This window comes from Tenrec ecaudatus, chromosome 2 (genome assembly GCF_050624435.1).
Source record: "Tenrec ecaudatus isolate mTenEca1 chromosome 2, mTenEca1.hap1, whole genome shotgun sequence".
NCBI lineage: Eukaryota > Metazoa > Chordata > Mammalia > Afrosoricida > Tenrecidae > Tenrec > Tenrec ecaudatus.
The window spans coordinates 224,726,655-224,750,441 of NC_134531.1; the positions used below are offsets into that span (position 1 = coordinate 224,726,655).

At 49.2% G+C, this 23,787-nt stretch overlaps 1 protein-coding gene across 1 annotated transcript in view; it reads left to right on the forward strand.

Moving 5' to 3' along the window:
- Window positions 1–23,787, forward strand: part of TIAM1 (TIAM Rac1 associated GEF 1) — a 464,634-nt gene that overhangs the window by 351,758 nt on the left and 89,089 nt on the right. The window contains exons 10-14 of the mRNA XM_075542381.1: window positions 992–1,177; window positions 8,844–8,990; window positions 11,949–12,023; window positions 15,697–15,867; window positions 22,423–22,527. Coding sequence (XP_075398496.1) covers window positions 992–1,177; window positions 8,844–8,990; window positions 11,949–12,023; window positions 15,697–15,867; window positions 22,423–22,527 — 684 coding nt within the window. The remainder of the gene's footprint in view (window positions 1–991; window positions 1,178–8,843; window positions 8,991–11,948; window positions 12,024–15,696; window positions 15,868–22,422; window positions 22,528–23,787) is intronic.

Here is a 23,787-nt window from a genome sequence, read left to right on the forward strand (position 1 = left end):
AGGGCAGCACCTCGAAACCACCGGCCACTGCACGGGAAAAAGACCGGGCTCGCTACTCCCGTAAACAGTTAGTCTTGGGAACTCCCGCGGCAGTTCTACCCTGTCCTGTCGGGTCGCTGTGAGTCAGCATGGGCTGGATGGCAGTGAGTCTTAAGTCCCAGTTTTGCTTCTCCATCACTCTACTGATGACCGCTTGGGTTGTTCCCACCTCCTTCGCGTAGTTGCTGCAGTGTGCGTATTGGTTTACCTGACACAGGAGTTTAAGTCCACGCAAAATGCTAGTTCTCCATCATTACTCATGATCTGTGTCATTTTCAACATACAGTACCCCCGAGCCGTCATGTCTTGCCGACTCCTGTACTAAGCCCTCTCCTTGCCTCCTCTTATTTAAATATCACATCCGCCTCAGGAAGGAGGCATTCTCTTCTCATTTAAGAATGAAAAGAGGAGCTGTGTTAGGGGCTCTGCGATTTGATTCCCCACCATCTAGTGTTTCCTGCTCCCCAGGTGTGTGCTCTGCACCACACCCCTCTTCCCCACAGTCTACCTGCCTCACGGAGGCTCACTTTGCTGCTTCCCTGGTCCACCTGTGAGCCACCTCCTCAGACAGCATGTCGTTCATCTGCACTTGCTGACGTTTTTCACTTCTTCCGCCTTGGTTTGTGGTCCTGAGCTCAGAGCTGGTGGACCCGTCAGGCAAACCAGCATAAAACATATAGTAGAAAGGTGCTGAGCCACAATCAATGTACTTTCTATTGATCTCTGAATTCAGGGCACTGCGGTGAGAGGGGGAAGAAAAGCTCTGAAAATGGTACTGCCTGTGCGCTCTGTATGTAAGAAGCTCGGGCAGCCACTCCTTCTGTTCGCCAATCAGCACCTTTACGAAACACTCACTCGTAAGGCTTGTGTTGCATAAAGTTGTTCAGCTTTCTTTGCCCCTTTCTCACCTGTGGCTCCCCCCCCCCTCTCTTTCCAATGTCTGCCCCTGTAGATCTTTGTTTGGGAGCAAAATCTGGAGCAGTTCCAGATGGACCTATTTCGGTACCGCTGTTATTTAGCCAGCCTCCAAGGAGGGGAGCTGCCGAACCCCAAGAGGCTACTTGCTTTTGCAAGTCGACCGACAAAAGTAGCCATGGGTCGCCTTGGAATCTTCTCCGTGTCATCTTTCCATGCGCTGGTGAGTAGAAGCACCGATGGTGTTTGGGGATACGTTGATCTGGACATGCCTCTTTCACTCCATTTCCATGGCGGGCGGGTTTCTGGCTCTACCACCCTTTGCAGCAGATGCACAACGTTGCTCCAACCGATTTTGTAATACATTACACCAGCCTCTCCTTGATGCAGGGCCTCAATGAGTGTGCCAAGAGAATGGGAAGGATACGGAAGCTTCGGTGATGTTCGGTGATGGATAGCTCTCAGTATCTTTAATCGGCATACTGCCTTTGGTGCAGATATGTATATTTCATGTTAGCCATAGGAAAATGGGTGGGGCGGAGAGCTCATACGGACACGTTTCATGATCTATAGCTCCGTTATATGAACATGCATCCTACACTGCACACAAATCTCTTTAGACTTAGCTTGCTCTAGTGTCACTTTATCATGATGGGTTGCTAGGTGGTGGCAGGTAGGTTCTGACTCATAGTGACCCCATGTACCACAGAATGGAGCACTGCCCCGCCTGGAGCGATCCTCACACGTGTGCTCCTGTTTGCGCCCACTGGTGCAGCCACTCCAGCGGTTGGGGGTCTTTCTCTTCTTCGCTGCCCCTCTGCTACACCAAGCACTAGGTCCTTCTCCAGGGACTGGTCTCTCCTGATGACTTGCCGAAGTCTTCCCATTCTGGACCATTCTGGCTGTGCTTCCAAAACAGATCTGTTTGTTTTTTTGGGGGCAGTCCACGGTACTTTCAATATTCTTTGCCAACACCTTAATTTACATGCATTGATTCTTCTTTGGTCCTCTCTATTTAATGTCCAACTTTCACATCCATAGGAGGTGATTGAAAATATCATGGCTTGGGTCAGGCACACCTTAGTCCTCAAGGTAACATCGTTGCTTTTCAACACTTTAAAGAGGTCTTGTGCAAGAGATTTACCCAATGTCATTATTTTAATGACCGGCACGCATGCACGCACACACACACACGCACGCACGCCCTTGAGTCAACTCTGACTCATGTGAGCTGTGGGGGTGTTGTCATAGAACTGTGCTCCGTAGACTTGTCAGTGGCTGGACTTTCCGAAGTAGATCTCCAGACCTCTGGGTGGACTTAAACCTCCAGTCTTTTGGTTAGCAGCCAAATGCATTAATAGTTTGCTCCGACCAAGGACTCCAGTGACCAGCGAGCACTACCGTCTTTGCTAATCAGAAATACCTGATACATTAGAGGAAGAAGATAAAGAACTTCTGAGATTCACCAGCCTGACAGACTTCCAACTTCAGGAGGGGCATTTCCGGCTGACCCCACAGTACAGATCGTACAGTTGCGTTGTGTGACTGCAGTCTGTAATTTCCTGTACTTGCTAATTTGCCAATGGCTTTATGTACTTTTAACTTCTTTCTTCTTAGAAATCGTATGGTTTCAGCCTCTTCAAGTCAACACCCACCTACTGCACCTTCATACAGTGGCTGTGGAATTAAATGTTAAGGTTCAGGATCCAGAAATGGCTTTGGAAAACCTTAGCTGTGCCGCTCTTGTCTTGCTTTGTCAGCTGTACCCTTCAATTGAATTCAGGGCTGTAATTCAGTCAGAGGCGTTTGTATTTTTTTATAAATAGATTGGCGTCATCATTCAGATAATTAGGGGTAGATTTACATTTTTAAAGAAGTCTTAAGCCAATTTCTGGAGTTATTAAAACGGGCATCCTGATTTGTTCTGTTAATTACAGCTCAGCTCTTGGTCTCCCTGACTACCATCTCTCTATATAGCTATTAAGCAACCCCCTTTTCAGGACTGGTTGGGCAGAGCAGGAGGGTGAATAAACCAAGCAAGTGGTTTCAGTTTGTGGCTCTGAGACACCAACACCTATTTTTAACCTATCCACATCTCCATTTGCCAATTCTGCACAAATCAGAGATAACACCCCCCCTCCCACCACCACCATCAATGTAACCATGCCATAAATTGAAGGGGTGTTTTTATTAGGGGGCAGTTGCAGTGCCAATGGTTCAGCCTCGGTAGTGACACCAAGCAGCTCCCTGCTCTTCTGATTGATCTTGGAGAGAATTATTTTTGCTCTACACTGGGAATGGCCGTGTTTTAACAGTTTGCTTCACATCCATCAGCGCTGTCACCTCCTAGAAAGGGACAGGAAGCCAACTGCTTTCTTCTCCTTCTTCTCTGTCCTGTCTCAATATTCTGCGAGCTGCATTTGCTTTTGTGAGGTGTTATTAACATCTAACCAACTTTTATTTGTTTATGTGGGTGACTGTACACACAGCCGGAGAACTACTGTTGCAACAGTTTGCACATGTGCACTTGGTGGCAGTGGTTCATCTGTGAAGTTGTGCTACCAACTTGCTGTTCTTTCTGCCATTCTGCCGGCCTCTCCCTTCCAGCCTTTCACATTGCTACTGTCACTTTGATCCTGGGGCGGAGGGGGGCGGGGGGGGAGTGGCAGCTAAACTATATGCTAAGCATCTAAGAGTCTATTCCTGAATCCTAACTAACCCTTATTAATAGAATAACAACATAGTTGAATAGGTCACATCTGTTAATAATGTACTGTTTACCATTGGATGATTGTAAAGGGTGAGACAGTGTGTACACGGTTAAATTGTCCTAAAGGCCTCATCGGAAGAAAATACAAACACGAATTAAAAATACAGGGGTCGGGGGGAGATCTAACCAGCTTAAGATAGGTGGTTGTGGGGAGTTAGCAACTCTCAGATTTTTGGTTCAGAATTTGAGAGAAGAAATATTGAGTTCCAAACCTTCAACCCTCTGCTTTGTTGTCCTCCTTGTGAGCACCTCAGTGAGCCGGAGCTGGCTGTGGGTCCTGGGAAAGTGGGCTTTTCCCAGGGGGTTTCCTTCAGGCAGAGCAAGGTTAGGAGAGCGCTGCGTGGCGCCCTGCCTGCGGCTGCCGGCAACACTGTGGAGGACCCCGGGTAGGGTTGACTGTCTCATGAGTGAATGCTTATTTTTGCCTCCCTCCACTCCTTGTCATTTGACCCCAGGACAATTTTTCCTGCCAACTTGGGGTCGAAACATTCCTCAATTTAGCCTTTGTGCAGAATTACCCCCCCCCCCCTTTCTTTTCGGGGGGTGGTAAGGGGCGGAGGCGTGAGGGTGACAGGCTAAGGGGAGGAGATTTGAGTCCGGTTTAAGTGCTGTTCACTAAGAGAGCTTCCCGTAATGCTGGGTGATTTGTGGTAATTAACCGAAGGGTCCCCGCTGTCCTCTGTGAAAGAAGGTTATCATTGTTCTTGTTTGCACAGATGAGCAGAATGCTAGAGGCATCAGGTTCCCTCACAAAGGGAGCATTGTCTGGGCAGAGATGCTCCTCCGGAAAGTCCCAAGCTCTTGTCCCGTCTGTCCCGCTGCCAGCCTTTCTTCGGAACTCCTGGGCTGTTTGGGGCTAGCAGTTACCCTCACGTTTAGCAATCCCCGGGGCGTTGAGAGCAGTTACTGTAAGAATTTGAATCCACTGGCCCTTTGTGGAGCAGATTCAACTCTGGTCAGCTGGTAACTGAATAGTCCGTGGCTCCTGGAGTGTTCCATTTTGGGAGTCTGTTAATTGGGCACGAACGCGTTGCTGTTTAATTACTGGAAGGATTATGGGGTCCGTACTGAAACCATGGTATGTAGGATGGGGCTTTTGCTTTGGGCAGTGAGTTACTCAACACGCACATGTGAGTCTGTTCGGCATGCGCCAGGCATGTCTTAGTGGTTAGGGCTGCCGCGGTGAACAGCACAGAATTCCTGCCTGTAAGAACAAGAATTCTTGTGCCAAAAAACCCCTCAAACTCACTGCCATCATCAATTCCAACTCATAGCGACCCCGTAGGACTGGGTAGTCCTGCCCCTGTGCGTTTCTGAAGCTGCCCTTCCTTTGATGGGAGTAGAAAGCCGTGTCTCTCTTCCGAGGAGTGGTTGGTGGTTTTGAACCGGGTGGTTTCGATGATTAGCAGCCCTAATTGTGCACACACGATACCACCCGGACCTCTCCCTATGCACAAGAGAGAGAAAACCAGGAAGCATTCAGAGCCACACTGTAAGCACGGATGTTAAAGCTTGAACAGAGGTGTCCTTGAGAGTGCTTCAGAACGCTCAAGGTAAAATGAAATGAAAAGATATCAAGAATTTTCCTGTGAACTTGCTGACGCCCCCCACCAATACATATAGATACAAATGTATTTAGCTAGCTGTCTCTGCGTGGCTCACGAGCCCGTTGGCCCAGTGGTTCACACCCACAAGCTGCTCCGTGGGAGAAAGGAGTAGCAGGGTGCTTCTGTGGCGACTACAGACTTGGAAACTGGAGGGCAGTTTGCTCTGACCCACAGGGGGCTGAGTTGGAACTCAGTGGCACCGGGCTTGGGGTTTGGTTTTGTTGCTAGGTGGTTGCGTGATAGAAATCTGGCACCTTCCATGTGGAGGACTGCTGACCTTTTCATTAGCACCCCGTAAGGTGCCAGGAGGTTACAATCCAGAATTATTTATTCCGTGGCTCTCAGCCTCAGTTTATGATGATATGCTCAACTTGATATTGATCCAGCCCCTCAAGGGTGTACATGTCGGCATGTTGTACCACATTCCTCTGCAGCCTTCCTGGCCCCTTCCCTTCACAAGCGATGGAAACGCAGAGCATGGGCACATCTTCACGATGGCCTTGGACTTTGTGATGCTACGTCTTGTGCGCTACCTTCTTCTTTGCCCTGCTTGGGATGCTCTTAGTTGCTAAGTTGAGAAAATACCAAGCTTCTTGGGGTGCACATCTGACTGTTTTCATCTGGGACCCCAAATCCTTCTCCCAAACCCCTACCAAGTACTGAAAAGAAGCTGCTTAGTTCCTGTTCCTAATGTAAGTGTGGGGGGCCTTGGCCCACCTCCTCATGGCCCTGTGTTGCTTACACTGTCAATACTGGAAACCCTAACGAGGCATGCCTTCTAACCAGCATGCTGCCTGCTGGGCGCCCTTCTGTCCCCCAACTGCGGCTCAGCCCCTGGACTGCCTGCCATTTGACTTCTGTCACAGAGCGAGCGAGTTGTGTGGGAATCTATGACATGCAGTTCTAGGACGTTTACCGGCAATGAAGAGCAGGCAGAGAGGCTTCAGGTCTGGTACCTCCCGCCACCCCCTAGTGTGACAGGAGAGCCTGTGGCTGGCCCTCGAGGCGTCCATCAGCTCCAAGGACTTTGCCGAGAGGCTGTAGGGTACAGTTCAGGGCTGCACCTTTTCTCTGAGGAAGGGACTGCATGGGGAGCCGGCATCCAACTGAGCAGTGACGCCCTGTCAGGCGTCTGTCTGTACGTGGTGGTTGTGCTTGTCTGTCGCTGCTGCCCACCAGGCCCGAATCCACGGCGACCCCAAGTACAGTGGACTGAAACCCTGTCCGGAGTGGGGTGCTGGGTGCTGGTCAGACTGGTGTGGTGCAGAGGGTTGCCCGGGGTGCCTTCAGAAAAGCTTTTATTGCCATTTGAGTAAAGGTTTACAGAGGAAATCGTTTTCCCTGAAGAGATTCACGCCCGTTTTGTGTCAGGACATGAAGCGTCCTAGTTCTTCCCTGCACTTCTCATTGCTTTCGCCCTTTCCGAACCCTTTCCTGCCTCCGGAGCGTTGTCTCGGGGGCAGGCTGCCCTTGGACCTCAGATGGCTTGCTGTTCTTATTGTTATTGCAAACTGTATGCAACCCATCTGTTGTTCGGTTGGAAGTTGAGCCAAGGGAGTGAGTTCAGTTCCAGTTTGGAAAGGTGACCAAGAGTCTGAGGTTCAGGATTTCCACCTGTGAGCCTGCTCTTTTGGGGATATTTTGGTTCCGATTTTCTTCCCTGGCGATGGTGTAATTAAACATTGGGCTGCTAATGGTCAGCAGTGAAAAACCGTCAGCCACTCTGAGGGAGACAGAGAAGATGCAGTCTCAGGCTCCAGTGGGGGCAGTTGTACACTGTCCTGTAGGGTCACTCTGAATAGGAATTGACTCGCTGGCAGGGTGTTTAGGGTTTGGGGTTACAGTGGTCACCAGGCACGTCTAGTTCATGGACACTCAAGTAGATTAGCGGTTCATTCGGGGTCCATTAGTATTGTGGACTAATACTCATTTCCATGCATGATTGATGTTCTTTACTCCTCTGTGCCCGGGATGAGGAGAGAAGAGCCTGGTTGCTGCACCTTAAATGGTTGCTCGCGAGCTTGTGAGACTTGAGTTGCTACTCACCAAAGCAGGATGGAGAGCGTTCATCCTACTTTGTGGGTTCGTGGTGCCCTTGACTGAGTCTGGAGCGTGGATTTCCAAGCCTTTCTTTCTAGCCTGCCTCGCAGCTCCACTGACACCTGTTCAGCACTTTAACAATACAGTGCTCCCCTGACAGATGGGTGGTTGCTGTGCTGGGAATGACGTTGGGTCCCCAGCATGCAAGATGGTGACAGTTCCACACTGTACCACCCCGCCCCCAGCTGTCAGTACCTGGCAGCTATCTCTGCAATGTTTAGCTCTTTCACCCCTCTGTTTTAAGCCAGAATGCCAATTTTATTTTCCTTTCACCTAAACTTACGAACCTGCTGGGACCGTGAAGCAACTTTTCTAACATTGGGGACCCAGTCCCCTTCTATCTTATTGCTCCACCACCCTTAAGAATGCTTCTGTCCAGACACCCTCCCTCTTCTCTAAAGAGCAATTGCTAAAGGTTGCGAGCCCCTTCCCCTTGCATCCCACCAACCAGAAACTAACTTACAAAGCCCTGCTGCAAAGGATGGGAAGTCAACTTTGGGGTGCCCTGTGCTCACCCACATTTGGGTGGGCCCCACGGTGGTGCACACAGTTAAACATTCCACTGGAAGCTTGGTGGTTAGAGTCCACCTGCCAGTGCCTCAGAAGAAAGGCCTGGCAATCTGCTTCTGAGAGGCCATGACCATTGTAAATCCCATGGAGCAGAGTTCTGCCCTGCAGCACCTGAGCCATTGTGCATTGGCACAAACCCAACAGTAACCTGTACGTGTGCGTCTGTGTGCACACGCTTTCTCCTACTTTTGGGGTTTTGTTGATTGGGGAAGACGAGAGAATGGATCTTAGGGCCTAGCTAACTAGCAGATGGCCCAGTAAGGAAAGCGATTATATGTAATTCTGAGAAAACTAAACGTAAGAAACTGGTAGTTTCAGGCTCAGTATCGAGTCACAGGAACCCACACCTGTTGTTTTCCTGGTTTTTGCTGACACGGCAACGTTTTCATCCAAATGCACAGGCTCGCTGCCCTGTGGCATTTGGAGGAGAATCTCATCCAAAACAGGGCGTGCAACCTGGGGGGTTTAGCTTGCTGCTGGAGGCCCCCTCCACCCGCACCTCCACTCACAGGAAGTACATTTAGCTCTTGGAAATAACATGTACATTGTGCTACAACTTTATGCATCTTATTCTTTTCGGATTCGTTTTTATGTTCCTATTGAATGCCAAGTACAGTTGTTTGGAAGTGCTGTAAAATGATTGAGCTGGCCACTTTGAATCCACGCAGGCCCTCTAGTGTCCAGTATAAGCAAACCTGGAAAGGACGCTGTGGGTTGTGAGGCCAGCATGGGCTGGGGAGATGGTGCGGGACACTTAGCAGGGTGGGGCCTGCAGGGGCTTGAGGAGCAAGTGGGTGTCTGGAGCCGCTCTCCTTGCTGACGCGCCTTCTCGCTGTTGTCAGGTGGCAGCGCGCACAGGGGAGAGTGGAGTGAGAAGGCGTACCCAGGCCATGTCCAGATCAGCAAGCAAACGAAGGAGCAGGTTTTCTTCTCTTTGGGGTCTGGACACTACCTCCAAAAAGAAGCAGGGACGCCCGAGCATCAACCAGGTAGGTACCAGAGGGGATGGGAATCAAGCGTGGTCCATCGGCTGCCCCCCCACCTCCCTTTGGCAGTGGGTGGGTGAGTGAGCTTAGCATTACCTAGAATCGACTGGTTCACACAAAGAAGTATGTTGTGCTGGATGGGTTTGATAGGCAGTGCATATCCATAACATGAAACTCCGCTCTTAGTCTGTCACCAGCCTGCAGCCCTCCACCTCCTGCATCCTTTCCACTCCTTCCTTAATTACAGACCTCCCGAAAGGGCACCCTTGCTCCCGAGTCTTCAAGGAGCAAGGCTTGATGATAAAACCAGCTGAGCATCTAAGCGCAGAGTCCGTTAAGCTGCTTCTGGCTTGGGATCAAAGGCAGCCCCCGGGGACGTCTGATGGTCTCTTTGCCCTGAGCTCTTCGGTGTTGATCGTCAGTGGGTAAGTCCCAGACCCTGTGCTGACAGGACTGAGGACACTTGAAAGGGCTCACTTACCATGGTGGCCTCAGACGGTCTTAGACGGGCGTAGAGGGACTCCCAGTGCAGCACCAACAGCATCACCAGAATGGTGTAGTACCCAGCCCCCAGCCGCCTACGTTGTGGCCCTGTGCTCTCCTGTTCGTGACACTCCAGGTTCCCTGTCCTGCTGGTGTTGCACAATGGTGGCCTCACTGTCCTTTGTTATTGTCACTCTTCCCCTTGAATGGCTCCAGAACCCTTACTCATGTTGTAAGGGATGAAGGAACAGGGCTACTTGCGTTTGAGGAGGAAGGAGTTTGTTTAATCCCTGGGTACAGGCCAGTGAGTATTTTGGAGGTCAAGACTGAACTGCCGGTTTGACTCAGAGGTCTGCCAACCTAATGGCTGGCTGTTGGAACTCAGCCAGTGCGGCGTGGAAGGCAGCCTGGTGATCTGCTTCCAGAGACACAGCAGGCAAGAAAAGCAGGTGGAGCACAGTGCTGCTCTGGCATCCGTGGTTGCTCGTCATGGGTCGGAATCCACTTGAAGGCAGTGCTACCGTTAGGAGTCACAGAGTTGGTTCCGACTCCCCTCGACCCTGGGGACAGCAGAAGGAAATGCTGCATCCTCACAATGGTTCTGTTTGAGCCCCTTCATTTCAGCTTTTGGGCCGATCTGTGCCCTTGAGGAGCTGCCTCTCTGCTTTACCAAGCACGATGTCCTTTTCCAGGGACTGGTCTCTCTGGATAACACAGTCAAAGTATGTGGCTGAAGTCTGGCCATCCTCGATTCTGGCAGCAATGGGGATTTTTGGTTTAATTTGTTTGGTTTATACCAGCTGGGAAGCTAGCTGGCTGGTGGGTTCCACCGAGGAATCCCTCCCTATTTTGCCCTGTGTCTTCTGACAATTAGTTTGCCCAAGAAAGGAGCGTTTTCTAAAGAAACAGCATTGGTATAGGAAGCGCCTGTGGCTGGGCAGCGTGCTCCTCACTGGAACAGGGCATGTGTCTAGCTTCCCGGGAGCCTGCAGGGGACCCGAAGAGGAAATGAACGGAGAGCCTGAGAGTGGGCCGTGATGCTGTTTGTTCTGGGGTCTTCGGGGAAAGCAGAACATCTAGTTTGCCGCCACAGGCTTTGTTCCTGTGTAACTCTGAGGAAGAAACTGGAGGAAAAGCAATGTTTTCTCAGCAAAATCACACCAGAGATTTGATGGCCATTGACGAGAGCTGCATGAGGAAGGCGTGAGCCCCCAGGTTCCTCCCTGCTGGGGAGGTGATGGCGGCGGGTGGCAGGAACCACCCTCTGTCCTTACAGAGGACTCAGTTGCCCTGCAAACGCGCATCAGGAGTTGCAGTCACCATCCTTGGGTGATGTGGCTCTGTTGCACTGGCAGCAGGTCATGTTACGGCTTATTGCTATCGAAATATATGACCAGATATCAATGCATCCAAGATAAGCTTTTAACCAACATCGTAGTTTTATGTTTACTAAATCACACGCTGAGACAGTGTTAGAAAACACTTGTTAGAATTTTCTCACAAAGTAAGAATCAAATATTTTTCTTGATTAACCTCAAACACACCATAATCAAAAATAATCTGTCAACTTAGAGCTCTGACACAAATAGTCTGTTTCTGTATATTGCATTTGCCGCGGAGAATAGACTTTTCCTTGTGCAGATCTTGACAGCAGTGTCTGCTCATTCCAGACCCACTGCATAAAACTCGCCATCCCCGCGTGCTTGCTTTTGGACCAGTGAGCACTTTCGACGCCCTCGTATCAGTCTAGTCACATCTTCAAGCTAACTGGGGTAATTGAATTTCAAAGAATGAACAAACTCTGAAGTTCTTAATAGAGAAGAACTTGGCTGTTTGATGGTGTAAACATAGACATGTGTGCCGTCACCTGCACACTGACGTGGAGTTGATTCCGACGCATCGGGATTCTGTGGGTCATGGGTCAACTGCCCCTATGGGATTCTGAGACTGTAGCTCCTGGCAGGAGCAGACAGCTCCTTCTGTGGAGCCTCGTAACCCACTACACCACCAGGGCGCCTTCCCATCACATATGTGCTATAATATACATGCAAAGCTATATATATATACATATACATATATATACATATACACACACAAATATTCTTAGATCCGACTCAAAAAATACCCATTTAACAGGAACTATAAAGGGTGTTGCATTTATTTTTCATTGTGAATGAGTTCTATTCACTGCTTTTTCTCATGTATTTTCTTGCTTCAGACAAGTGGCCCAGCTGTCATAGCGGAGCTTTTTGGGGAGGAGGGGCATGCTAAAGGCTGTAGGACATGATCGAGGTAGCAGGACATACATGTTGCTTCCTTGCAGCTTTAGAATTTGACACGATGGGAAAGCTCCTGCTATGTTTCCTGACTGTGACTGTGTTGTCAATCTCCTTGTCCCTCTCCTGTCCCATCTCCACTCTCTGTTCTTGATGAGATCTCTTGCTTTTGTGGGTAATGGTGAGACTTTTGTGTCTGCAGGTGTTTGGCGAGGGAGCTGACTCCGTGAAGAAATCTTTGGAGGGAATTTTCGATGACACTCTTCCAGAGGGCAAGGTACACATAAGCGCATGTCCCTTTACTAACTGCACCGCAGGGGCAGCATCACCCTAGACAGGTGAAGTGGTTACTTCAACATTAAAATGAAGGAGACCCAGTACTGAGGGCCCAAAGGACAGGACATTGTTGTTTTTGTTTTTTTTTTTGAGGGAATGATACTTTAGTTTGTAGCAATGCTTCTTCTAACAATAGATTAATTAGATAATTTAGCTTATTTACACAAAATTAAACAAATCACCCTTGATGTGAGATACAAACATTTTTTATGGAGGTATAACAAAAAAAATCACATACATTGTTTAAAATAGAATAAAAGGGTGATATTTCTGCAATAGTCTAGCAGGAGATCGTGTTAAGTTTAGTTCTCCTGCTCACACAACAATTTCAGTGTCAGCCTTTTGTGTGTGCAAGTTTCCAAGTAGAACATAAGAGGAAGTTGGGGTTCTGAGGAGGAGGGTGTTTGAGGCCATCCCCAATTCCTTGCATACCCAGCTTCCATTCCCAAGAGGTGTGATCTTCCTGCCTTCCTGCTCTGCCCACACATGCTATTTTTCTCCCACTAATTGGAAAGCACTGTACTGATAGTATGCTCTTATAAATAAAAGGCATTTGACTCCCAAGTCAAGTATTCAATTATATAGATTCACCAACTTGGTTCAGTCTTGCAGTTGGATCGACTGTGGTTTTCTCCAATGCTCAGACTGGCAATGCATCAAGAATATTTTTTTTTTTCTTGGCATGGTTTTTCAGCTTCTAACTGAATGAGCCTCTCTAGTTGCAGAGACCCAAATACAGATCCCGGTGTGGCCCTTCGTGTTGGAGGGCTGACCTTGGTGTGGTCCTCAATAGCTTGGACACAGGATCAACATTCCAGAGTTCAGTGCTTGGATGCCAGGCAACCAAGCCATTTTGGTTGTTCTGCAATGGCCAAGCCACCCTAGAGACGGACACACAGCTCGGAAGCCAAGAATGCAGTGGGTGTTGAGGCCACAGCAGGAAGAACAGTGGCCTTGGGAAGGTGTTTTCTCTCATTTTTACCCAAATGAGTCATAGATTCATACTCGGAAATACCTGTCCTTGGCATTCTCTTGGAGCATCTCCATCTTTGATGAAATGCAATGACTGTACCTGTGTGCAAGTCAGGCGTGCTCTTTTCATGTCCCCAGAGTCATGTCTGCGGTTGGTTAACACAGCCTGCATTCCCCCACTCATAAGCAGGGATTACAATAACAGCAACAAATGTTCGCCGTCATGTTGACTCAGAGTCGAATCAATGCATGGGACCCTCCAGAAGCAGACCACCAGGCCTGACTTCAGATGCCCCTGTGTAGCTTTGAACCACCAGCCTTCAGATTCGTAGCCAAATGTGGACCTATTTGTGCCATACAGGGACGCCTGTACCATTATTTATAAGCTGTTAGTGTTGGGCTAGGGGAAGTGGGGTGGGGCTGGGGGGGGGGAGGCGTCCATGGTAGCAGCCTCACCTTCCTCATAGGAGACCTGGGTTTGCACTCCATACTCAGTCACCGCCTGTCCACCCATGGAGGCTTGTGTGTTGCTATTACAAGGCACTCTAGGATTGTCAACCCAAGCCAACAACAATAATAATGTGGGGTGTCTTTTCCAGGCAACACACCCAACCAAACCCCAACCAAACGCACTGCCATGGAGTCTATGCCAACTCACAGCAATCGCATAGCACAGGGTAGAACTGCCCCTGTGAGTTTCTGAGACTGTAGAAAGCCCCCCTTGCTCCTGAGGATCGGCTGGTGGTCTCGAACCACTGGTCATGGGGTTAGGAGTCTAACTCAAAACCACTACACCACACAAAACCAGAAATTGCTCAGAGTTCCCCCATTGGATCTGTGCCTTTTCCCATTCCTCACGCAAGAGTCCCCGTTTCTCCCACCCGCTGGCTGGAGTGCCTTGTTCTCACAGAGCCGTTTTGATGCTGCGCTTGAGCTGCTGATCCAGTGCTGAGGGGCACCTGTTTAATGTGGCACTTGGGGATGGAGTCGGGAGATTCCAATTACCGTTAATGGGATTTAGACAAGTTGATTGCTTTTTGACAATTCCCTCCCCGGGGTCCAACTTGTCTGTGAAAGCAACGTAGTTCAAAGGCAGGGCTGAAACTGCGGTTGGTGGTCTTTGGCCCCATCTTCCCCCTATGATAGGATGCATTTCTTTATGTTAGGAAGTTATTAGGCTGCCACCAAGGAGCCTTTGTTTGCAGTTGTTTCCCGCGTGTAATCGGTTGATACCAGTCTTGTGATTGCGAATCTGCAGAGAGGTGTTTACCTACCAGTGACCTGGTGAAAAGCCAGTAACCGAGGCTGTAGGACGAGGCACATCTTGAGCATCAATATGAGGTTCAAACGGCTGAAACGGAGTGCAAGTCTAGGTTGACCCCAGCGGGCTCTCCCCATTTCATCAATCCTCGGAGTGTTTTCTGCGTCAGATGTAGAGCTTGCTGCGCTTGCTCCCGCTGCCGAGTTAGGACCAAAGGCTCGTCTTTCCCTCAGTTCCTTAGCCTGATGGCCTCCCTGACAACCATCAGCACGGGGTCAAGGAAAGGCAGCAGCCTCTTTGCCATCTCTTAAAATGCCTAAGGTACGAAGGGACGGAGAGACGCAGGGCAGCAACCTAAGCCTCATGCCTGTGCTCCACTGTGCTGTGAGACCGGTCCTGGAAACAGAGCTGCCTGTCTCCCGGAGTTGGGCGCAGGACCAAATGAGGGCCCAAACCTGGTGCTGCCTTGTAAAGAGCCAAAGCCGCACCCACCGCTGTCCTGACGATTCTGACTCCTGGGCACCCTGGAGGACAGACTAGAGCCACCGCAGTGGGGCTTCCAGGCTTCCCCTGGTAGCTTCCCGAGCTCTCATTTTAAGGAAGCACATGACCATGTCTTCTTGCACAGGGTGGTTGGTGAGTCCAAACCAGCAACTGTGTGGTTGGCAGCCGACCAGCGCTTAAGCCACCACGCCACTAGGCCTCCTTCCCTTCTAAGTAAGCATATAAGCAGTGCCATACCTTTCTTGCCTAAATCTCCGTAGGGCCTTATTGTTGCCTTTGCAATAGAGATACACTGGCTATTGGACTTCTTAGCTGCAAAACGGAACTGCGTGTGTGGAACAGAGAATAGCATGGATGCAGAACTGAATGGATAGCCTCTTCCTCTTAATTTTACTTCCCAGTAATTTATACCGGACCTTACCTTGCGGCCAGACACATGTCCTCCCTGATTGCTGATGGAAGTCATTACAACCGCCGTCCCTAAACGCCTTTCTCAATAGTTCCCCACATTCTCCAACACTCTCATTATCCCCACCACTTCTGCCCTGAAACCTTCTCATTAGAACCTATATTCTCTGTGCAACCTGGAGTCCCTGGGTGGGCCAAGTGATTAATGCTCTTGAATGTTAATTAGAAGGGTTCAAGTTCAAGTTCACCCAGTGGTGCTGTGGAAGAAAGTCCTGGCTGTATACTTCTGGAACAAACAAACAAACAAATCAGCCATTGAAAATCTCCCGGAGCCCAGTGGTGCTCCAAAACAGGGGGGTTGGCATGAGTTGGCATCACCTTGGTGGCACCTGGTTTCAGCACAGTCTTGGGACACTGAGCTCAGCGTAACCTGACCATTGCTCTGTCTGGGCTTTATTTCTCATCGCAGAGGGAGAAAGAAGTCGTCTTGCCGAGCGTCCACCAGCACAATCCTGACTGCGACATTTGGGTCCATGAGTATTTCACGCCCTCCTGGTTCTGTCTGCCAAATAATCAGCCCGCCCTAACGGTGGTCCGGCCCGGGGATACCGCCCGGGACACCCTGGAGCTGATCTGCAAGGTATGAGGTTGCTGGGGGCTGGGCTGAGCTGGTTTCCTGAAAACTGCCTGGTCGGGTGGGTGACTCTCCCAAGGTGAACATGGGAACTCAGAGCCCCGGCGCTGGGGGTGGGTGGGGGCATTCCATTTTAGAAAGCACCGGCGTCCCTTGTGATGGTATGCGTAATGAGTGTGGTACAATTCTGTGCCTTTGTAAGAAGAGACATTGTTTGAAGTAGCTTCTTTCTGTGTATGTACTGGATAGGCTCGTACAAACATTCTTGAAAATTCAGGTCCTGCCTGAACAAAACAGAAAATGTTTGGTTACCTATATATTTGCCCCCAAATAAATTGAGAGAAGAATGTCAAACAAGTAGGCCCATCCATACTTTACCCTGGAAAGAACCCCTGTAAACGGTTTGCTTGCCCATCCTGACGTTTTATGCTTACACATGCACAATTCAGAATGACCCACAGCCTGCTTCTTAACCACGGAGTGCTATATTGGGTCCCTTTACTTAGGGCCGAGAGGGAAACTCGAAGTCAGCCCACGCCATGGGAAGCACTCTTCCCCGGAACGTGTCCTTAGCCTCTCTTCTTTTAGGAGAGGTGATGGTGCTCACTCACTTTCTCTGCTGCATCTTGAGCCACTTTCACCGTCACAAACATCTTGCTCTTTCCCAAGGCGAACACGACTTCGTTTTCTCCCTGGAAAGGGTGGCCCGATACGTGGCCTTGAGTGAAGAAAGGAGAAGGGAGGGGGAGAGAAGAGAGCCGGAGCCTCTGCTGCACGCCTCTGCGTGTTTTCATGCAGCCGATCCTAGTGTCAGACTTCCAGGCACATGGAGGCAGAGCTGAGACCACAGAATTCTACAGATGGAAAAGTGAAGCTCGGGGAGTTTTCATTGTTGCCTGAGGTCACGGCAGAGTCCAGAGGCAAAGGCGAGATTGAACCCCAAGTCTGGAGAGGCCACACTTGGCTTGTTCCACTGTGGAATTGCCCTGGGGACCATCTGGAGAACTGTTGGGGGCCAGGAAGGCTTCTTTGTAAGGGTTGGAAGAACTTAGAACATATTCTTAGAGGAAGCTAGATGGATAAGATGACATTTCAGACCTCCTCATTCAACACAGTGCCTTCCAGATCTACTGAAGAACTTTTAGCAGACCTTACTAACCTGGCAAATGCCTCGGTTTTATTACACCACAATCAGCAATTTTTTGCTTCTACTTAAATAAGTCACGAGGGCCTTCCCAGAGAAACAAAATACAGCTCCGCATCTGAATGGGGGAAATGAGGGTCTGGTAAAACCACCCTTTTCGATGGTCTTTTGTGGAGGGATAGCATAAGGGCCACTTGGTTAAGGGCAGAGATGAACGGAGCCCACGTGTGGGTGTCTCAAACAAGTGATACGAACCTCACATGCCTTCCAGGCCTTTGTGTTGTGGGAGTTCTCCTTTTGGGGAGATAATGGTATTTTTGCTCACAATTTTTCATTTTAATTACCGAACCAAATTGGCCTATTGAGGATTTCTGCATTCCTTTATTTATAGCCGAGCACGATTCTTGGGAGGCCCATTAATATTCTGCAGAGCTGTGGGAGCTATTCTCAGAACTGCAGCTGAAGGTGTGGAAAGGAGAGCTCTCCGGCCTTTCTGTAGAAGCCAACCCCCCGAAGGTCTTTCCATTGCTCTTAGGCCCCTGTGCCCACCACCTTTCCAAACTCTCGGTCAGAAATTGAATGCAAGGCCACATTTTCCCAATAACAATTGACAGCTGGAAAATTGGCCCGTAAATGGAGAATGGAGTAATTGGCCCAATCGCAGGTACTTTTTAATCGTTTCCTTGGGTAGAAACTCAGCAAATTAGGAATAATGTGGTCATTGCTACTTAGAAACCATGTCTAGGCAAAGAGATGGACCTATTCCCCCAGGACGTGTTTATTTCTCTCCCTGGAAGTGTGTTTGGTGGGCTCACTAGGGTCCAGATCTCTTCCCTCACCATAAAAGGTGGTCTTGCCCACTGCTCCCTGGATTTGCGATTTCCCCCCCCCCAACAGTGGCATCAAAATACTAACAACGTCCATCCATCATGTGGCATACAGGCCCCGCCGGTGAGTTTGTGCACACTCCAAGAGGTGGGTAGCCTCTGGAAAAACACCCGTGTCGGATAAATTACAGAGTGTGCTCAGCGCCAGGTGCACAGCTCAGGCTCGGCCCTTCTCTGGAAAACACTTTATTGTAATTAGTGGAGCCAATTTTATTCTTTAGAGGTAAAGAGATAATGGGGAAACAGCACCACATTGCTATTAACGATCTGATATAATGACGAATAGTTTAGGGGGGTGTGTTTTTTGAAGGAGTCATTGGAAACTGAGGTGGTTGTAAAAATGTCTGTTATTTCGTTATTGTCATTCTCAGCACTGTTGGTGGGTGCTTTCTCTAATATTTAATAATCAGTTTCTTCTGTCTCTTGCATTTAGCTCATTCTCTGTGGTAGTCTCTCTGCTCCACATCATTTCCCATCGTTTGCTATCTGTCCTCTGAGCACCAGTCAAGCTCTGGTACAGTACATGCTTTGAGAGCTGCAGTTCATGTATAGTTATGTTGTAAAGGCGCCCAAGATGATGCTCGCTGAAGGCAGCGGGCTGACGTGTTGGCCTGTGGGTTCTGAATATATCGCTGATCAAAATCACCGCAAAACATTGATTCCTTCATACTCAGCGACATGAATCTTATGTGATTGTGACATCTGTCTTATGTTTTCTCTGTGTCTGCCTGTTGCTTTAGACACTTGGTTTCTTATTGGCATTTTTAAAAAGCCATTGGAGTGAGAGGGACACTATCGTCGAGAATCCCCTTTGGAAGCGTGGCGTGTGCCTGCGTGTAGCATGCGGTGCTGTCCGCAGTGACTGCTGCTTGTGTATTTCCTGGAGAAGTCCCACTGAAGCAAGGGATTCTGAGCGGAAATGGAACCGGAAGGAGGAGGGGTTGCAAGAACCCACGGCATTAAGTTCCATTGCAATTAGCTCGAGCTGTTTGCTGAGATCTTCATTGTCCTTTGTCGTTTCGTTCTTTCAAACAGTCACAATATGATGTGAATTTTAAAAATGTATTCCGACTGAACGAAAAATTGTCCTGCAATAATATTTATCTTAGGGTATCATTTGTGCCTGTATTGCTTCCAAATGAATCAAATTAAGTAATATAATTAAATGTACATCGGAAAACAAATTTGTACCACTTAATGGGTTGATTTCCCCCCCCCCCCAACTGAATTCCTCATGAGTTAGGAAATTTTCTCTTGAAGGCGTCAGAAGGCTAAAGCAAGCAGGAACACTGAGAGCTACTACACTGAAGCGCTCATTTATACTGGGACTCCTTCTTGCACAAAGGTGTATTGTGAACACGCCTAGTTGTTTGACTTGTTGTGATATTTATTTACAGATACACGAGTAACACACAATTCTTCTTCAAAGTTTTGATCATCTGATTAAGTGAATTAGGATGTTCGCTCTGTGGGACTCACCATGACTAATGAGGTTCCCTAACTGAAAAGCCTGGACCAGACTGATAGACACATGTGTACATTGATACAATATTCCCTTGTTAGGGTAGCTATTACTGACCAGACCAAGAAATCCCAGGGTACCAGCCAGAAAATGATGCCTCCTATTGAAGCATGTGGTTATTTTTATTTTTTAAAATCATCTAGACATCATTATAAGTGACTTCACAGTCACTGCCATTGAGTTGAAGCCGACTCACACGACGCTGTAGGACAGGGTAGAACTGCACCTGTGGGTTTTTGAGACTCTAACTGGTCATGGGAGTAGAAAGCCCAGTCTTTCTCTGGCAGAATGGCTGTTGTCTTCAAACTGCTAACCTTGCAGTGAGCAGCCTACTGTGTAATCTCTATGCCAAGAAGTGGAAAATGCAGCAATTCGAAACCACAAGACACACCTCAGGAGAAAGACAGGGGGCTTTCTATGCCTGTACAAAGTTACTGTCAGGGAAACGCAAAGGAGCAATTCAACCCTGTCCTATAGGGTCGCTGTGAGTCAGAATGTACTCGATGGCGGTGAGTTTGACTTTGGTTTTTGAGTGGAAGTGGCAAGAATCACCCTGAATACATTGATATATTCATCATTTGTATGTTTTCCCGTCTGTGCTAAACACTTTTAGATGAGATAACCCGATTGTTGGGTTAGCGGTTGTTTATCATTTTCTGTCCTTAGATAAACGTGCTATCAGCCCGATAGCTTCTAAGGGATGGTGAGAATTTCCACTATCCCTGCCCGTCAGGGCCACCTCACCCTCATGGTTCTTGGCTGTGGGCTGTCTGTCTCGTACGCTGACGTTTAGGAACCGGAATCTCCATAGGTGAGGTTGCTCCTTGGGTCTGATTAGCTAAGAGGACCCGTTTAAGCGGCAGCCTCTTTAGGAGTGGTCACCGCGTGTTTCTTAACGACGATGCAAGGCTTCCAAGCAGATTTGTTCCTGTTACGAAGACCTCATGCAAGTTCACTGCTTTTTCCCTTCCGCCTCATTTGGAAACAGATGGTGAACCAAAGCTTTTTGCTTCTAATTAAAGATTTCGGTGAGGACCTGGGTAGGTGGGACGCGCTTGTAGCCTCTTCCTCTGTGAAGGGAAAGTGCCCTTGCCGACCATGCCACCCTAAGAGCTATGTTTGGTTGGCCTCAGGGGCTTTTCGATTGGTAACAGGAAGCTCACCTAACAACTTCGCCAAGCTTGCCGATGATCAGTTTGACTGGCCGTCCTGGACTGGGCAGGCAGTGAGCATCTGGATCCAGACAAAGACACACACAGAGGACAAGGCTGGGCACACCGGGATGTGTTGGCTGAATGGCGCCTGTGTTTAACACAGCGGGCTTTCTGCTCTCCCGTTGCAGAGGCGGGCACAGGTGGTGGGGTCTTGAGCCCTGACCGGAAGCTTCTTTAGCATTCAGCTGCATGTTCCCAGCAAACTCATTTCCACCTTCTGGACATGTGCTTTTGTAGTCATGCCAGATACTGTAGGGATTTCTGACATGTATGTGTAGCTTTTACAAATCAAAGACACCACTGTTCTGCTCCCATCGTCTGCCCACCCGTCGTCGTCCCCCACACACATTCTCTCTCTCTCTCTCCCGGCCACTGCCCAGCCGTCTTCACTAATGTCTCTACCTGCGGTGCTTCACGTAGCGCTGGCATAGACGTGGGTTTGCTAGATATGGTTGAGTAAATGCTATTGCAACAATTCTTGGAATCTCCGTAATTTGGCTTTGGAAATGCATATGTATATGAAGGGCCTTCGAGAAGTTCTTGGGAAAATGCAATTCAAATATCATTGAACTTTTCCACGAACTTTTTGAAATCCCTTGTATATGTGTTTTACACACACACACGCAGAATAAGCGAAAAGGGCACTGATCCGGGTAAAAAATAAGTTTTATTGTCAACTGATGGTCCTCAGTAGAGCTTGTGTGTGCACAGATTTTTATTCTGATCTGGGGAGAAATTTGACACACATAGGCACCGGAGAGAATGGTGTGATGAGCCGCTGTGTGCCCGTCATTCAGATTCTGTCGTTGTCAGCTCAAGTTGCCTCTGTTCCCACTCATTCCCGCCCCCTACTCTGGGCTCTTCTGGAAGCACATTCAGGACAGGCGTCATCCTCATCTTATCTATTGGCATTTCAGTTCTCACCTCTGCTTTATGAAACGGCCAGGTGGGAGCACTTGCTACCAAGCAATGCATTCAGCTTTGGCACGCAGCGTTGGAAGGGCGCGAGATGGCTCTTTCTGTGGGCGCTTCTCCACCTGCGTCCAGAGCAGCAGGGAGCCAGCTGCGCTACCACTACTGCTGGCCCTCAGCATCCATTTGAAGATGGCTTCCTGGGCAGGAACAGAAAATAAAGATCTGTTGACCCATCCTAGAACAAAGGGGGAGCCCTGGAGAGTTCACTCCTGAAGTCTTCCTCGAGTTGTTTTCTTTGGGCAAGCTACTCAGTGAGTCTCCAGAGCTGGCCACACGCCCGTGTGCCCTGCCCCCGGGGAGTCCCACTCAGGGAGGATATAAATAATCCCGAAATCCAAATGTTGACTTCACAGCGACTCCCTCGCAAATGAACTGTGAACGGCTGCCCCGCTGCCCCATATGGTTCAAAAATAAACTTTGCCCGAGAGCAGCTCGTTTTCCATCCGTCCTCCCATTGCACACACATTCTTGTTGTGTTTCTTCTCTGATCGTCTCTGTAGGTGTGAAATGGTTGTTTGTTTGTTTTTTGCCTTACTGCCTCATGTTGCCAAAACCACGTTGAGCGTGCACGGAGAATCCGATAAGCAGGAGGGAAGCTGCCACCCGGGTGCTTGTCCAAGGAGCTGCCAAAGTTGCGTGTTCGATGAACACCTTTTAAGATGGACAGGAACCGCAGCTCCATTGTTCTTGTAGCTAGCACCCGCCTCTAGGAACTGGGCTCCCATGGCTCTGGGGCCTGCGAGGTCAGGTGTAGTGGAGAACTAACCGCTCCCTCCTGTGTCCTACTGAACACGCCTTGTCTTTTCTGTCTGGTCCCAGGCACATCAGCTGGATCACGCTGCTCATTACCTGCGTCTGAAATTTCTCATCGGAAACCGAATGCACCAGTACGTTCCAAAGCCCGAAGAGGACATTTATGAGCTGGTAACGTTTATGACTGTTGTCGTGTATGTTCTGTGGGAGGTGACTTTTAAATTATGTGTGTACTCAGGCTAATGGTGACTGGTGTAGTGGAACACACTCGAAAATAAACTAGCGCTACGGTTTGTGGCGAGGCCCTCCCTTGGCACCATGGCGTTTCTGCAGAGAGGAGGTGCCACCCTGCTCCCAAACAAGCAGTGCCTGGAGCTCATGAAAGATTGAAATCCGGAGCTAAACTCTCGAGTGGAAGTCTCGGAATCGTTCTTCGTTTTCATGGCTGCTCTTGACAGCCTCTTCTTTTACACTGGGGACTCAAAGATCAGCGGGCCGTTGTCAGGGGGTGGAAAAAAGGCACTAACTCCAATTCTGTGTGACTCCTACCTGTACCTGGAAACTGACGGTGCCCATCCTGTTGGGTGACAGAGCTGCCAGCTCGTTATCCATCCCGTTCCGTCTGATGGCACTTAGATAGGTTCCCGGGGACATTTGTGCATTATAGGAGAGGGATTCTGTTACAGATCTGAGCTGAGAGAGACTCTGCAGCCCACTAATTATGTGGTCCGGTGGCGTGGAGGGGACACAGGAGCTGCTGCTGATTGTGTAGGGTTTTGACAGAGACTAGAGAGCCTGGTTGACGCAGTAGATGCTCAGTAAGGGTTGTTACCTTAATAAGGTACTGACCATCGAGATGGCCCAGGGCTGGGCAGTGGACTGGCCAATGTTTATAACAGGCCAGGGAGTTGGGCTTACTTGATGGCGTCGGACAGCAGTGGCAATATCATACCACGGTGGAAGATTGCTTTCTCGTTAACCGAGCGGTGCCTTTTTCAGGCCCAGGAGTATTTTGGGTGTGAGGCACTTCTGTACTGGAGCTTACTGCTCTCTGCACTGACTCATCCATCCCTCAGGAGGCGACAGTGGCAGCGAACCATGAATATGTGAACGAGAACAGTGTGAGCTCACTTTGTGAATTTACCACAAGAAGCGGAAGTGGACATTCAAAGCCAAATTCCGTCTTTTTGCAGAGGCACAAGAAGCACGGTGCCCGGGGGCGTTGGACGTGGTGTCCCAGGCACTCTGTTGAGCTGGACTGCACACGCAGTTCTAACAGGCACTCCCAGGGACATGCTGAGTGTTGATGCATTTGCATACACGAGCTTGTTTATCTTATCCACACCACCAGCACAGTGCGTTAGGACATTTTTTATCGTCTTAAAAGGTCGCCTCCCAAGCCCCTCTAAGTGTTTTTAATTAAATATAAGG